The following is a 17,860-nucleotide window of genomic DNA, read 5'->3' as shown; positions in this document are numbered from 1 at the left end:
TGGGATGGGAGCACCACATGGGCCGTGTCCATAGCAACCAAGCCCATGTGGTTCACTGCATGAAGGAACATGGTGATGACGATGGATTAGTATAAACTGTTCAATCAATCAAAGTGAATGTGAGGATTTAGTTGTTTTTTAAAAATCTTTTTTCCTCCTTTTTTTGTTTTGTTTTTAAGAATCAAATCCATTTATTTACTTTTACTGTTATTACAAAAAAAATACATCTTAAACAGATAGTTCAACATTTTGGCAAATTGGCCCATATCCATAATCCCTACAGTCATAGCTGTAGGTTCGTTACCAATTTTGTCATAGTTGCCTTTTTGTCTTTTTGTGTTGTCTACATTATTATGTGTAATGTGCACTGTGTTTTTATGTTTATGGGACTCTGGATGGAAATTAGCATCTTGCTATAATCCGTCACATTTACATGTTTTTGTCCATTAAAGCAGAAGTAAGCGATCCGGTCGTTTTGGCTAACTTCTTGTCAGCCGATGGAGTTAGCAGTCCCCGCCCTCCTGTCCATCCGCTGACAGGAAGTTAGCCAAAACGACCGGATCGCTTGCTTCTGCTTTAACACAAATATTCCGCTTACTTCTGCTTTAATGTTTACTGTCCCATTCAAATAAACAAAATACAGAGACTGCTTGATGAAAAACTGTCCCTGAAGGCAACGCGCATCAGCGGTTTTGCATGAATTTCCCTCTAAAACAACTCTGTGTGGTAACGTTGTGTTATTATCTCATAGCGTGGTGAATGTGCAGGTCACAACTTGTCCACCAGAGCGTTGTGGGGTTGTTGGATTGTGTATTTGATGAGTTTGATGATGAGGGAAACCAAGAAATCCCATAATGAGCCTCCGTAGCGTAGCTCTGAGCAGCTCACGGCTCTGCTCCGCCGTTCTAAAAACAGCTTGCACCGACAATTAAAGGTAACGAACCTACTGCTATGACTATAGGGATTATGGCAATGGGCCAATTTGCCAAAATGTTGAACTATCCCTTTAATTAAATGAAACATCTTTGAACTTTTACATGTTGAGTAAAATGAGCAGTTTGGTGGAACTGATCTGTTTTTATTAATCATCGATTCATCTGCTGATGATTTTTTAAAGCACATTATTTATCGTTCAATTTTAAAGTTCTTAAAGTTCATTTTTTATTCTCTATATTGTAATAATATAAACAGTGAAGAGCTGTTTCACACTTCGACAGCTTCACAGCTTCAAATCGACTTAATGAATAATTAATCAAAAGAAAATAACTGGTGATGAATTTTCTGTCAACTGACTTTTTATTTACTTTATTCATTATTCAGTTTTTCTATTATTAGACCACTGAGCTGAAAATGGATTTGTATTCACACTCGTCACTTTCATCTTCTATTTATTTGCACAACGTTCAACTGGTGAAACACAACGCAGCTTTATTTTGGAGAGTATCAAAGCTTCATTCAAGCTTCCTGTTGTTCATGTTGCACAGTGACTGATCATATTTCCACCATCTGCCACGCGACACGACCGAGCTGGAGTTTCACCGCCCTCCTCCTGGTTTTACTGTTTCTAAGGAGCAGCACCTGAATGTCACCTACAAATAGCTTGCTGTCGTCATTAATTAATGCATTACATCATTATTATTATTAAATGAGATAAAAGAAGAACTAAACATAAACTGTACACTGCAAAAACTCAAAATCTTTCCAAGAATATTTGTCTTATTTCTTGTCAAAATGTCTCATTTCTAGTCAAAACTAAACTCTTTCCACTTTAAATAAGACTCATCACCTAAAAAATTACTTGTTTTTAGATCATTTTCACTTGTTTCAAACTAATTTTCACTTGAAATAAGTAGAAAAATCTGCCAGTGAAAGCAAGTTTTTTTGTGCTTGTAATAAGAAAGAAAAACCTTTCTACTTATTTCAAGTGAAAATATGTTTGAAAGAAGTAAAAAAATGTCTTAAAACAAGCAACTTTTTTATGTATAACTATGTATGTATATGTATAAATATACGTATTTTAGGTATAATGACATTTGTTTTGACTAGAAATAAGACAAATATTCTTGGTAAGATTTTGAGTTTTTGCAGTGTAGACTTCTACTAAAGAAACAGGAACAATAAAAGTCCTGTCTATAAATAAAAAAAAAGGATTCCTGTCCACTGAAATCACAGGGCTTTTACTGTAATAAAAAAAGGAAGTGATCACTTTAGCAACAGATAAGAAAGGTCAGACTAATTATACTGTCAAACACAAACACAGATAATGAAATATGATCATTTACATAAAGAGCAGTTATCGCTTAGTCAAATCACACAATCACTGAGGAAACTACGGTGGCTGAGAGGGACAAAATAACTTCTAACTTCTTTCTCTGATTGATTCACACGGACAAACATCACAGCCCAGTCTGTGTCTTTGAGTTTTGTGTTTGGTGATTTTGTGAACGTAAACAGAAACAGAAATCTGGCTCTGTAGAACCAGTATATATACGTATATACAGCTCTGAAGACCACTTCAAAATGATCAGTTTCTCTGGTTTTTACTATTTGTAGGTTTGTGTTTGAGTAAAATTAACATTATAGTTTTATTCTATGAACTACTGACAACATTTCTCTGAAAAATTAATAATAATGCAAAGAAAACATGTTCATATTCATTGCTCAACAACACAACACAAATATTTTAACTTGGGAAGAGTTTATTAATCAGGTTCGGTGGGAAAATGTCAATGTGAGTTTTTTTTAAACTGGAAACTTAAAGCAGAAGTGAGTGATCCGGTCGTTTTCGTTTTCGCGTTCCAGGCAGGCTTTTGAAATCGTAAATTACAGCTTCAAGTCACAACTTACGACTTTGTAGCGTTCCAGGCAACCCACTCGTGTTTCTCCGACCTGTTTTACCGGTGAAAGTCACTATAACGGCCACTCGTAACTTCCGACCCGTGAACTCGTACCAGATCGAACTGGTACCACTTCACGGTCGGAAAAATACGAGTTTCCTTGAACGCACCATAACAGTCCTCGTCGCTACGTCACCACATTCACGGCGTTCCTTGGCTGCACACACAGCCCTGCATGCCGTTCTCTCTCCTCATTGGATAAAAACTGTAGGATACGATAAATGTTTTCTCTTCGGCTCAGAGCAGAGCAGAGTGACTGACAGACCCGTGTTTCAGTCCAAACACTCTATGTAAGTGATTGCTGTCGGAAGATATAACTATTTAAGACTTATATTAACACAAATATATCACTCACTTCTGCTTTAAGAAACATTTGTAAAAGTGGTCCCTTAATCTTTTTGCCAGAGCTGTATATATACTGTATATGTAAGTGAGTGTCTGATGCTGTTTTCACTGATGAAGCATCATTGTATTTATTCATTATCATTATTATTTATGAGTTAAAAGCTGCAGAAATGAGAAAACAAGCAGATCAGAGAAGGTCAACTACTCTCATCATCAATGGAGTTTTGTAAAGCACAACGACAACAAAGCTAGAACAGGTTGGAGAGCCACCTGCAGTGTGTGTGTGTGTGTGTGTAGGTGTGCGCTCGAGTCACATCTAAATTATTCAGCCTTTCTTGTGCACAAAGCTTCAATGCCTCCTCAGTGTTTATGTGTGTGTGTGTGTGTGGGTGAGTGTGAACGGTGAAATTAGACACATAATGTGTTATATAATAATCGTGATTCATTTCCCAAAACATGAATCCTGCTGCTGCTGCTGTGTTCCTGTGTGACACGGTGGCAGCAGCAGCAGCAGCAGCAGCAGCAGCAGCAGAGGAAGAAGAGAAAGAAGAAGAGGAAGAAGAGGAAACTCCGTGTGTCCGTGGTGTCAGACTGAGTGTGTGGCCTGCAGGCCGCTCGTCTCCTCTGCAGCAGTTAATGAGCTTTTAAAGAGATATAAAGCTAAATCAGCTTCCTCTCTGTCCCGCTGCTGCAGCTGACACACAGGCAGCGTTATTTAACCCCACGGCTTCAAAGGATCAGGCTCAGGGTTTCCTACAAAACCAAAACCAATGAGCACTTCAGTCTAAGAACTATCCCTTTAATGCACAGACAGATATCTGGTGTTTCCCTGCACATGATAGATCCTCTCTCTCTATTTGATCCCAGTCTGGATGCAGATCCCTATGCACTCACTGTACTGAGGAGGTTTAACCTACATTTACATCACACACACATACATACACACACATGTCACGGCCTGTCCAGACCAGACCGCTGCTGTGCCGAGCGTCTTGTGTTGACTGTGTCTTTACCAAGATGAAAACTCAATAAACGTACGAGAGGATTTTATATATTTGGAGATCATTTGTAAATATTGAAGTTGGAGCATAAGAGATAAAGAATATACCGCTGGTTTTTGGTCTTTTCATTGGATTGGAAAGAAAGAAAGAAAGAAAGAAAGAAAGAAAGAAAGAAAGAAAGCGTCTTTTTTTCATAAGAGGAGGAAAAATCTGAAATGAGACAGTAGGAGTGGGAATCTTTTACTATCTCACGATTCGATTCGATTCGATTCGATTCGATTCGATTTGATTTGACTACGATTCGATTCAAAATGGATTTTCGATTCAAAACGATTTGATTCATAATGATTTCTGCTTCAGTCTCTCGGTGTGCAAAGGATCCTCATGATCTACTCCAGTCTGCTTTACAAGACAAAATGACTAAAGTGTCTTTTTCACATTTATTGAGTTTTAAACATTTATCCATGCTTAGATGGAATTGTTGAAACTGTAAAATAAAAGCATAAAAGCAAGCATAAAGTGCCTCTTTATTAAAATAAATAGTGCAGTTAAACACGCTGCCTTTTAAATTCTAAGGAAATGGAGGCCGACATCCACCAGATTTGTTTCATTTTTTTTATTCTTTAAAAATCGATTTTGGGACATTTTATATCGATTCTGAATCGTATTAAATAGGACGAATCTCCTTGTTGTTTACAACTACTTCCGGGTAGAAAACCAGCATGAGAACAATAGTGACGGACGAGAGTTTCACTAGGCTATCTAATTTTTCATGTCACTATATCACCGTTTAGACTAATCTGATGTTTGTAAAGTTTATAAAACCAATGATTGGACAAACATTACTATTTCTGTGTGCACATTTTTGTAATTAGTCATGGTTATCATAGATTAGCCGGGCTAACGGTTAGCTACCTGTTTAACTTTAATAACTCAGTGACTCAATAAACGCTCCATGAAAAAATATTTTCTCCAGCGGATATCTGAGTTCCAACATGACTGAGCTAACTGGAGTAGTTTCATGTCGTGTCCCACAACGGGAGGGTTTTAACAGCTGACGTCCTGCTGTTAGCTTAGCTACCGTTAGCTTAGCTACTGTTAGCTTAGCTACCGTTAGCTGTCCCTGTCAGCTGAACCACTGATGCTTTCTAGACACCGTGATTCCCCCCAAACTGAATAAATACAACACATAGCAACACAAAACACACACACAGAAATAGTAATGTTTCTTCAATCATTTCAGATTTGTCTAAACAGTGATAGGGCGTGAAAAATATGATATATAGCTAAACTCTCGTTTGTTACTATTGATCTCATTCAAATTACGTGCTGGTTTTCTACCCGGAAGAAGAATGTAAACAACAAGGAGATTCGGTCTATGAGAAAATCGCGATTCTTATGTGAATCGATTTTTTGGCACAGCCCTACAAGACGGCGATGGGAGGAAACAGGAAGACTTATAGACAGATAGAGAGAAGGTGGCGGTGGCGTTGTCAGTGCCCGATCCGTACCCGGAACAAGATCCGTTCCAGACTTCTGCGCATGCGCCCCTTTACGGCATTAGCTTCAAAGCTATGCTAACTGATAGCCTAGCAGTAGAGCAGCTAAAAGTCGCCGTAGCGTTGTTAAAACATCACTTTATTAATTTTAAATATTTTTTCATGCGAGAAAGTCACAGTTTAGAGTCCTGATCTGTGGTCAGTTTATCCAACTGACGTCTGTTTGGAAGTTTGCTCCGAGGTTTTGGGAGAAGTGCAGAGCTAGCTGGGAGCAGAGCTGGGAGTAGCCACCGGGAGCTAACGTTAGCTCGCTGCTCGGCTCATCTCAGAGGCAGCAGCGGCCGGCTGAGGTGATCGACCGGTCACCCAGACGTCGTCACACCGGTGGAGAAAGGAGCAGATTAATTTATGGTCTCATTGATTAGTTTGTGTAAATGAAAAGTGAAGCTTCAGGAGGAGCTGGTCAGAGGAGCAGTGCTGACTTGCTGCTGTCTGTATGTGCAGAAATCACCACATTTACATCAATAAATAAATGTTTTACAACTAACTGATCGGTCTACATTACATTTAATTTAATCAGAAATAGAACAGAGGGGAATTCGTTGCGACGTGCTTGTGTTTTTCCTCATAAAACGTCTCTGTTTTCATCCATATCCGCGGTGTCTGCCGTAAACTAAAAGAAGGGGGGAAGTGCGCATGTGCGTGCGCATGTGCAGAAGCGTCCTGGAACGGATCGTGTTCCGGGTACGGATCGGGCACTGACAGGCGTCGGTGGCGTCATCAGAGGAACAGATCCCCAGCAGCAGCAGCAGCAGCAGCAGCAGCAGCAGCAGCAGCAGCAGCAGTTCTGCCCCAGTGTGACTGACTCTCAGGCTAAATGAGCCGGCGTGTTGTTGCCCCCTGATGCTCTGTGACCTAGATTGAGAGACGCAGGCAGGACTGTAATCTCTCTCCTCTTCTCTCTCCTCTTCTCTCTCTCTCTGATGAAATCCTGCTTCTCTCTCTCTGCAGCAGCATCATCACCACAGACTGACAGCAGGAAACATCCACACCACCACATCGTCCACCGCTCGGGTCGGACAGCGACAACAGTAGCTGAGTCGCTGATCAAGTTACGGAAAAGCAGAAAAAAACGACGACTGTGAGGAAGAGTGTGTGTGTGTGTGTGTGTGTGTGTGTGTGTGTGTGTGTGTGTGTGTGTGTGTGTGTGTGTGTGTGTGTGTGTGTGTGTGTGTGTGTGTGTGTGTGTGGTGCATTTACTGCACCCGACGGCACAGATGGCACGCATCACAGCTCGTGAGCAGCAGGAGTACTGTGGGCCGTATCACTATGAACACCTAACAGACATCTGACACTATACAACAGTTTCTTTTAATCACACTAAAAGGGATAGTTCAGCATTTTGGCAAATTGGCCCCATTGCCATAATAATCCCTATAGTCATAGCAGCAGTAGGTTCGTTACCTTTAATTGTCGGTGCAAGCTGTTTTTAGAACGGCGGAGCAGAGCCGTGAGCTGCTCAGAGCTACGCTACGGAGGCTCATTATGGGATTTCTTGGTTTCCCTCATCAAACTCATCAAATACACAATCCAACAACTCCACAACGCTCTGGTGGACAAGTTGTGACCTGCACATTCACCACGCTATGAGATAATAACACAACGTTACCACAGAGAGTTGTTTTAGAGGGAAATACAGAGACTGTTGATGAAAAACTGTCCCCGACGGAAACACGTATAAGCAGTTTTGCATGAATTTACGTATCATGAAGCTGTATTGCGATATATTATGATGTGATTTTTCTTTCATAAAGTCTTATTTTAGTTTGCACAGACACTATTTTCATGCGTTCCTGTACATTATGACTCAGCTTGCACCTTGCACCTTTATTTCTCAGTTCCTATCACATCCTATATCAGAGTAGAAACATCCAAGAAGCTCAAATACAACACAAAACCTCTGTCACCATGAAAACTATATTCATAAAATATCAATACAGCCGATCACATTGAATGAATGAAGAATAATTAACAAATTAACTAAAACGGCCAGTTTTGATCCTGGTGTGACCGTCAGTCGTCCTGCTGCGTCTGTTCAGAGTTTCAGTTTGTTCGTGTCACTTTCTTTCACACACCAAAACAGGACACTGACTGCAGACACTATGAAGACCACACACACACGCACAGACACACACACACACACACACACAGATACACACTGAGCAGCTCTAACAGTTGTGGTCCAGTTCACTAAATTCCAGTCCGGCTCAATCACCAAGTCCTTGATCTCCTCAATGGTTTTCTTTGTGGCCTGACAGTCGAGGAGGTTATAGTAGGTGGAGCTCTCTCTCTCTGTCTCTCTCTCTCTGCATCACACACTGTTGTGCACTGTACACACACACACACACACACACACAGACAGATACACACACTGCAGCCCACGACTATTGTAGAGGAAAAAGTGCTGATGCATATTTTCCTCTGTTTGTTGCTAGGGGAGTTTCATCCCTGGCGACAACAATGGGCTGATTGTTGCCATGTAACAGATATCCATGAGAAAGTTTGGGAGCAGCTGCTGCTGCTGCTGCTGCTGCTGCTGCTGCTGCTGCTCGCCTGCTGCCGTCGGCCACCGAGCAGACGGCCGCCGCCCTTCATCATCATCATCATCATCATCATCATCATCATCATCATCATCATCATGGCTCTGTGAGACGTGGACACGGCAGCAGCAGAGCATCTGGACAGTGACGAGCAGAGAGAGAGTCGTGTCTGGGTTCATGTTACAGAGAGACCGACCACAACAGAGTTCTGGTGCTGAGAGGCTGCAGAGCTGCAGCAGAGTTATAATAGAGTTATAATAGAGTTTAGAGCTACAATAGAGTTATAATAGAACTACAATAGGGTTTAGAGCTACAATAGATTTATAATAGAGCTACAGCAGAGCTACAGCAGAGTTACAATAGAGTTATAATAGAGCTACAGCAGAGCTACAATAGAGTTATAATAGAGTTTAGAGCTACAATGGAGTTATAATAGAGTTTAGAGCTACAATGGAGTTATAATAGAGTATACAATAGACCTACAGCAGAGCTACAATGCATTATAATAGAGCTACAGCAGAGTTATAATAGAGCTACAGCAGAGCTACAATAGAGTTATAATAGATCTACAATAGAGTTATAATAGAGTTATGATAGAGCTACAGCAGAGCTACAATAGAGTTATAATAGATCTACAATAGAGTTATAATAGAGTTATAATAGAGCTACAGCAGAGCTACAATAGAGTTATAATAGAGTTACAATAGAACTACAGCAGAGCTACAATGCATTAATAGAGCTACAATGGAGTTATAATAGAGCTACAATAAAGTTATAATAGAGTTATAATACAGCTACAGCAGAGTTACAATAGGGTTATAATAGAGCTACAATAGAGTTATAATAAAGCTACAATAGAGTTACTATAGAGTTATAATAGAGCAACAATAGAGTTATAATAGAGCTACAATAGAGTTATAATAGAGCTACAGCAGAGTTACTATAGAGTTATAATAGAGCAACAATAGAGTTATAATAGAGCTACAATAGAGTTATAATAGAGCTACAGCAGAGTTACTATAGAGTTATAATAGAGCTACAGCAGAGTTACTATAGAGTTATAATAGAGTTACAATAGAGCTACAGCAGAGCGACAATAGAGTTATAATAGAGCTACAATAGAGTTTTAATAGAGCTACAATGGAGTTATAATAGAGTTATAATAGAGTTACAATGGAGTTATAATAGAGCTACAGCAGAGTTACTATAGAGCTACAGCAGAGTTACTATAGAGTTATAATAGAGCTACAATGGAGTTATAATAGAGCTACAGCAGAGCAACAATAGAGTTATAATAGAGCTACAGCAGAGTTACTATAGAGCAGAGTCCTGCACGGGTCCAATTTTGGAAACCCGCGCCCGCCCGACCCGTTGGTTTTTAAGCCCGTGTCCCGACCCGTCACCCGTGATTATTTCTGACTACAACCCGGATCCGACCCGCCCGTCAATATTAAGACCCGCTGCCCGACCCGCTGCCCGTTAGATCGCCGTCATCACCGGCGATAACGGGGGTACAGCCGTACTCTTTAGAAAAAAGAAAAAAGAAAAGAGAGAGGGGGGGGGGGCGTACTCTTTCGCGGCTATTTCCGGAACGGAGAATGATAGCGACGTAATTCTTTTTTTAATGAAAGCAGGACACTTCAGCCTTTACATTGATCCCATCGGTGTGTTTGTAGCTCACCCAGAAGCCGAGCAGTCAAGCCATGACAGGCTAAACTCCAGGGAAAGCTGTGAGCGGTCACACGAGCGGCCAAAGATCGTTTATTTACATCAAGATGCTGCTCTGTTGTTGCCGTGAGTGATAAAAAAATAAAGATCTGCTACGCTGGTTCATGCAGCTGCGCGTGAGTTTTCCTCTGTAGGCCGACACATACACCCGCGTACCCACCCGTGTTCATTTGAGTTCCGCCCGTGCCCGACCCGTGAATTTTCACAAGACAGCTTATCCACCCGTTGAACACCGTTTTTGCGGGGTACCCGTCGGATACCCGCGGGGATCTGACCCGATGCAGGACTCTGCTATAGAGTTATAATAGAGCTACAATAGAGTTATAATAGAGCTACAGCAGAGCTACAATAGATTTAGATCAACAACAGAGCTACAACAGAGCAGAGATGATCGACACACTAAACCTGTCGCAGGCGACTCTGGCTGCAGAGTTCATACAACAGATCAGTTCTGCCAGAGCATCTCACCAAACTGGAAACTACAAACTATTCCAATGCTTCACAACTTCACAACTCATCATCACATAATAATTCATAAACAATTTCCTCATTCAGCAGGAAAACTATGTTAAACATCAGGGCTGAGAAAGGTTGTGATCTTGTGAGCTGGATGATATGTTGCACAAACAAAGTTCATTTTTATACACTGCAAAAACTCTAAATCTTACCAAGAATATTTGTCTTATTTCTTATCAAAATGTCTCATTTCTAGTCAAAACAAATCTTATTATACCTAAAAATAAGTATATTTCAGTCAGGACCACTTTTGTCAAAATAATCTTTATTTACTTGCACAGTTTTATTTGGCGGTATGATACTGTTCTGGGACCCCCTGCTCTTCCACGCGCTTGCGTGGAAAGCCTGAGGCAGGAAGAGCACCTTCCTGCCCTTCACGAGCCATCATGAACGGCATAAGCAGGGAGCGCAGCAGCAAAGAAAACCCAGACAGAGCAGAGCAACCAACATGAATACAGGAGGAGCTGGGGTGGAGGTGGGTTGCGAAAGTGCCAGCAGCAGAGGAAGCAGGAAGGAGGGTCGGGCGAGAGCAGTTTAAATACCCCGCTCTGAATACAATTTCCCAATAGGGAGCGGGCACGCAGAGTCAGCTGAGCCATCAGCTGATCTGCGCCGGCGATGACAGCTATGCAGTTAGAGCTTGACGTCGTGGCCTGCCAGAACTAACGCTACGCTCAATTTATACATATACATACATAGTTATACATACATAGTTATACATCTTTCAAGCCTATTTTCACTTGAAATAAGTAGAAAAATCTGATAGTGGAGCAAGTTTTTCTTTCTTATTACAAAAACAAAAAACTTGCTTTCACTGGCAGATTTTTCTACTTATTTCAAGTGAAAATTAGTTTGAAACAAGTGAAATTTATCTAAAAACAAGCTAATTTTTAGGTGATGAGTCTTATTTCAAGTGGAAAGAGATTAGTTTTGACTAGAAATGAGACATTTTGACAAGAAATAAGACAAATATTCTTGGAAAGATTTTGAGTTTTTGCAGTGTACCTTCATGCTCAGAACAGTTGCACCTGTATTTACACTTCACACACACTTTCATATTAAAAATACTTTTTGTACACTCAGAAATCAACATCTGCCTTAGAAAGTTAAAAAGAAAACTCAATAAATTCTACAGGAAGGATCAGATTAACATTAAGAGATTAAATGTCACTGCAAAATCCAACAACACTACACTTCCTGTAAAAGATCAGAATACTTCATGTACCGTTGGAAACTGTTGGCGACCTCGACCTCAGTCTGTGTCACATAGTTCAGATCTTTCTAAATGAAAATGAACTCAAATTCAAGTTGAGACTTGACGATGATATTATATTTTATCCATCGCTTCATTTTAAATTATGTCTAATTACTCAGAGAGACCAGAGCAACAAAACGTGTGTGAGGATTTTCTGGCTCTGAAAGTGAAATGTTTTTGTACTTTTGGATAAAATACAATCTGAAGATGTGTTGCCACTGGTTTTTAAACCATTTAAAGTTCAGATAACTATCTAATAATGGTAATAATCATTACTTTGGGATCCTCTGGGCTCTATTAAATATATTTACTACAAATAAACAGTCTTTTAAAATGTTTCTTGCTTTGTTTTGCTCTAGCTTTTGCAGCATAAAACTGTTCCATCTGTCACACTGCAAAAACTCTAAATCTTACCAAGAATATTTGTCATATTTCTAGTCAAAATGTCATTTCTAGTCAAAACAAATCTCATTATACCTAAAATAAGTATATTTATACACATACATACATAGTTATACATAAAAAGTAGCTTGTTTTTAGACACTTTTTACTTCTTTCAAGCCTATTTTCACTTGAAAGTAGAAAAATCTGATAGTGGAGCAAGTTTTTCTTTCTTATTACAAGCACAAAAAAATTATTTCTACTTATTTCAAGTGAAAATTAGTTTGAAACAAGTGAAAATGATCTAAAAACAAGTTAATATTTAGGTGATGAGTCTTATTTTAAGTGAAAAGAGATTAGTTTTGACTAGAAATTAGACATTTGGACAAGAAATAAGACAAATATTCTTGGAAAGATTTTGAGTTTTTGCAGTGCAGACTGTTTCTGTTGTTCCAAACTTTAACTCGAGGATTAATAATAATATATTTCTTTACATCTCAGGACTGTGGTGTTGACAGGAAACAGAGAAACTACTGTCATCATGAATGTGCATCACTGTTTTGCACACACGATGAAGTGACCTCCCATTATCATCTCACCAGTGTAAAGTGAGTTGAACACACACACACACACACACACACACACACACACACACACACACACACACACACACACACACACACACACACACACACACACACACACACACACACACACACACACACTCCTCCTCCTCCTCCATTATCCAGCCTCATTATCACACTGTTAATTGCAGTCTATTAATAACTACTGTAGAGCACATTCTCAACTCTTCAGCAGCAGCTCAGGTCAGAGCAGCGTCGCTCTGTGACAGCGTGGTGGAGGAGCAGGTGGTGTGAAGGGAAACCGATGGAGAAGAAGGTTTGGAAGGTTTTTCCATCTTTGTTAAAATCCTCAGCGTGTTTTCATGAATGGAGGCCTGAAGTACGCTTGAAACGCTGCTGATGTTGTTGGATGTGCTAAATAATAAAAGCACATAAAGGTTAAGCTTAAGTGTGTGTTCTCTTTTCTTTTTTTTTTCTTTATCTACATTTATTTTTGAGGCCAGCGCCTTTTTAATTGGATCATGTGCGTGACCTTTCTACTTTTTGTAGCTACACAGTTCAGCTGTTTCCACTTCACCTGCACTGCAAAAAAATCTAATATCTTACCAAGAATATTTGTCTTATTTTTTTGTCAAAATGTCTTATTTCTAGTCAAAACTAATCTCATTCTACTTAAAATAAGACTCATCACATTAAAATGTAGCTTGTTTTTAGACACTTCTGAAGATGTGTTGCCACTGGTTTTTAAACCATTTAAAGTTCAGATAACTATCTAATAATGGAAATAATCATTACTTTGGGATCCTCTGGGCTCTATTAAATATATTTACTACAAATAAACAGTCTTTTAAAATGTTTCTTGCTTTGTTTTCAGCATAAAACTGTTCCGTCACACTGCAAAAACTCAAAATCTTACCAAGAATATTTGTCTTATTTCTTGTCAAATTGTCATTTGTAGTCAAACAAATCTCATTCTACCTAAAATAAGACTATTTATACATATACATACATAGTTATACATAAAAAAGATTTTTTTTTTACTTCTTTCAAGCATATTTAAAATGGAAATAAGTAGAAAAATCTGATAGTGGAGCAAGTTTTACAAGCACAAAAAACTTCCTTTCACTGGCAGATTTTTCTACTTATTTCAAGTGAGAATTATCTAAAAACAAGTTAATTTTTAGGTGATGAGTCTTATTTTAAGTGGAAAGAGATTAGTTTTGACTAGAAATGAGACATTTTGACAAGAAATAAGACAAATATTCTTGGAATGATTTTGAGTTTTTGCAGTGTGAGCTCCCACACAGGCCCAGGTATCTGTGTGTATGTGTTTGTATGTGTGTGTATGACTGTCTGTTTGGTGCAAGAGGGACCAGGCCATCCTCGCCATCATCATCATCGGTGGCCCATCCAACCCCCTGCTCAGCGTCTCTCTCTCCACGTGAAGCATAACATTACTCATCCACCCCCGGGCACCTGAGAGCAGCTCAGCACCAATCAAGCTGCTGCTCTGTGATTCACAGTGTGAGGAGGAGAGAGAGACTTCTTGCATAACAACAGCAGCTCCATGTTCCTGTTCCTGTTCCTCTCTTCTTATAAAACCAATAACAGCCCAGCCAAGTGTACGAGCTACGAGCTGCTGCTGCTGCTGCACGGCTGCACGGTCCAGAGTCAGAGTCGGAGCATCACTCAGAGAGAGTCGGTCCACTGATGTCTGAGGAGGATGCACATGCACGAACACACTCATGCACACACATAAGGCCTCGGGGATGACAACCGTGACCCATTTTCCCTCTTCAGGAGTTGAATCTAGCAGCAGAGATGATCAGGACTGTAGCTATGACACATATGAGGAGAGGAGAGGCAGAGCAAGGCGATTTTATCTGTATAGCCCGTTTTTACCACCAGTTTGTCTCAAAGGGCTTTACATGGCATCGTAACAACATCCTCTGCCCTTAGACCCTCACATCCACTGAGGAAAAACTCCATGGAAAACCCTTTTAACAGGGAAAAACCAGGAGAAACCTCAGGGTGAGCAACAGAGGAGGGATCCCTCACCCAGGACGGACAGACGGGACAGAGATGTTGTTACAGGAGAGGAGAGGAGAGAAGAGGAGGAGAGGAGAGTGTGGATCAAAACAAGAACCAGAACATGGAGGAGGAAGAGGAGGAGGAGGAAACACACTTTCAAACAAGCAACACACATAACATGACATGTACTCATAGTAGCCTAACATGGTTTCATTTCCCTGTGTGAACATACAAGAACACTTAGCCCATAGAGAAAATGACAGCTGTAGAGAAAAAAAAGGAGGTCAGTGTATCATCATGAGCTGTAGTCGTGTTCAGCTCCTCTGCAGCAGCTCAGCAGCTCAGCAGCTCTACGTGTAAACACGCTCAACAACATCCGCACTGACTGGAGTCAAGTGAACCGTCTGCAGCCCGGGCCAGGCTGCAGGTTTCTGGGGGTTTCTGGGTGTTTCTCTGGGTCTCTTACCTTCCGACAGCTCCAGGTCCAGCTCCGCCAGCTGGTCCCGGACCTCTTTAGGCAGAGCCGACAGATCGACGCCGCGGTCGGCCATGGTCGGCGGCTCGGCTCGGCTCGGCTCGGCTCGGCTGCGGGATGGTCGCGATGTTTCCGGATGAAAGCGCGTAAAAGTCCAGCATGAAGCGGCAGAAGAAGGAAGAAAGAAAGAGAGGAGGAAGGAGGAGGAGAGGGAAAGCGGTCAAGATGTAGTAGTGGTGGAGGAGGTGTTTATAACTCCATCTCCTCGACTCCCCGACACCGCCATGACTGAGGGAGAGAGAGATGGAACAACTCGGCAGGGGAGAGACGCTGCTGGTCACATGACCGAGCTGATGGAGCTGTGGCTGGGGCAGGATGAGGAGGAGCAGCGGCCTCTCTGCTCCCTCTGCTGGAGGAGGAGGAGGAGGAGGAGGAGGAGTTAGTTTTAAGTTGGATATTTGACAGACATTCTCTCCTTCTCAATACATTAAAAATTCATAGAAAATATAAGATGTGTTCAAATGCAATAAAAACAGGTGTGTGTCATAGAGGAGGCTTAGCCCTACCATCCTGTATTGATTTTGAACCAACAGGTCACATGACCTGGGAGTTATTGAGCTCCAACGCTCATATAAAATATATTAAAAATTCATATAAAATAGTAAATGTGTTTAAATGCAATAAAAACTGGTGTGAGTCATAGAGGGGACTTAGATCTTCTGTCCTGTGTTGAGTTTGAGACAACAGGTCACATGACCTCGGAGTTATTGAGCTCTAACGCTCATATCTGTATAAAATAGGCTATATAAAAAAAAATCATGTGACCTGTTGACTCAAAATCAACACAGGATGGTAGAGCTAAGCCTCCTCTATGACACACACCTCTTTTTATTGCATTTAAAACATGTAATATTTTATATGAATTTTTATGTATTGAGAAGGAGCGAATGTCTGTCCAATATCCAAATTAAAACTAACTTCACTGCGGTTGCCCCCTCCCTCCCCCAGGTGGTTTCCATATGGGTTCACTTTAGGCTCCCCAATAGCATTGACTTTTGGGCCACATGTGGCATTTAGCTGGCACCTCTGGCTGAGATGTGATATGGCAAAATGTATGAGGACCAAATCATAACCACATACGCATTGCCATATATTCAAATTTGGAGGGAATTATTCTTCTGGTACACTTATTTAACTGAGGCACTTGGCCCAGATAATAGGATATTCTTTTGGGCCGCATGTGGTATGTGACTGGTAAAATTGGAGGGAATATCTCTTCTGGGGCAGTTCTGTAATAGAAGCACCTGGCCCTATGTAACTGACAAAATGGCAAAACACATGAGGTCCACATCATAACCACGTTGGTTTTGCCATACCTTCAAAATTGGAGGGAATTTTTCTTCTGGCACAGTTCTGAAATAAGGCACTCTCCCAGATGATAGATGTTAGCTTTTGGGCTACAGTTGGCATGCAACTGGCACAAGTGGCCATGGGTGGAGTTTATTCTGCGACACCCTCCGGACATTTTCATTTTCTCTCACTCAGTTTCTGGACTGGCTGCTGCTTTGGGTAAGTGAATTTTAAACCTTTTACATTTTTGTTGAACTACTGATAACTAATGGCACACACTAGACCTACATCTTTAGAGGAGAAAGCTACAAGTTAGCCGAACAGAACTCGGTTTTAATTTAATAAAGCGTGTGTTTGAAGCCCATGGTGGCAAGAGACAGGCTATGGCTGTGTTAGCAGCTTTAGCAGCTTTGCTAACCCTACTGCTACTGCTCCTGGGATGAAAAAGCTTGATTTAAGTTACTCCAATGTCTGATTTATTTTATTTTGATTCACCGGAACTTCACACAATGTTTTTTATAAACGCGTTAACGCAAAAATGATTTTAACGGCACAATTTTTTTTTTTTTTTTTTTTTTTAAGAAAAAAATAACGAAAAAAGAAAACGCACGATTAAGTTAACGCTGTGACATTGGAACCTCAGCCGTTGCCGTCTTGTAATGTTACAGAAAAGCTGCATGTTGACAGAACTTGTTCTTCTTATCACCAAACAAGGCTGCTCTCTCTCTCTGACAGCTGATTTTTAAATACCATGAATGGAAAGCATAAGAAACATCCAGATGTTTCTTTTCTTATGTTTCTTATCCATTCATATTGCTGTGATTTCAAGCAAAAAAGAAAACGATGCGATTAATCACGATTAACTTAGGAAATTTTGAGATTAATCGCGATTTAAAATTTTAATTGTTTGACAACCCTAACACTACTGTTTCAAAATGTCCTGTGTTCTCAAGGTGGCGTAGACGAAACCCTGACTGCAGCTGTTTCAGACAAGGAGGTGGAGGTGATGGGAAACTGGGCCTTGGTGTGAAGAGAGACAAAAAATACAAGCTGAAACTGACAGTTAAGACAGACAGTTTTGATGCACAAATTAAACTTTCTTCATTTCTAATATTTCTACACTGTTCTTGTATTTTTGTACAGTATTACTGCAGCCTATCAGTTTTTTTCTGATTCTGTTTTTATATGGATGTAATTT

At 40.5% G+C, this 17,860-nt stretch overlaps 1 protein-coding gene across 1 annotated transcript in view; it reads right to left on the bottom strand.

Moving 5' to 3' along the window:
• dip2bb (disco-interacting protein 2 homolog Bb) overlaps positions 1 to 15,579 on the bottom strand; it is a 93,508-nt gene extending 77,929 nt beyond the window's left edge. The window contains exon 1 of the mRNA XM_083972415.1: positions 15,304 to 15,579. Within this exon, the coding sequence (XP_083828541.1) occupies positions 15,304 to 15,388 (85 nt within the window). The 5' untranslated portion in view covers positions 15,389 to 15,579. The remainder of the gene's footprint in view (positions 1 to 15,303) is intronic.
• Between the last annotated feature and the right edge of the window lie 2,281 nt (positions 15,580 to 17,860).

Source organism: Trachurus trachurus (assembly GCF_905171665.1).
Source record: "Trachurus trachurus genome assembly, chromosome: 5".
Classification (NCBI taxonomy): Eukaryota; Metazoa; Chordata; class Actinopteri; order Carangiformes; family Carangidae; genus Trachurus; species Trachurus trachurus.
Note: the sequence above shows the minus strand (reverse complement) of the source record. Positions and strands in the feature narration are given on the sequence as shown.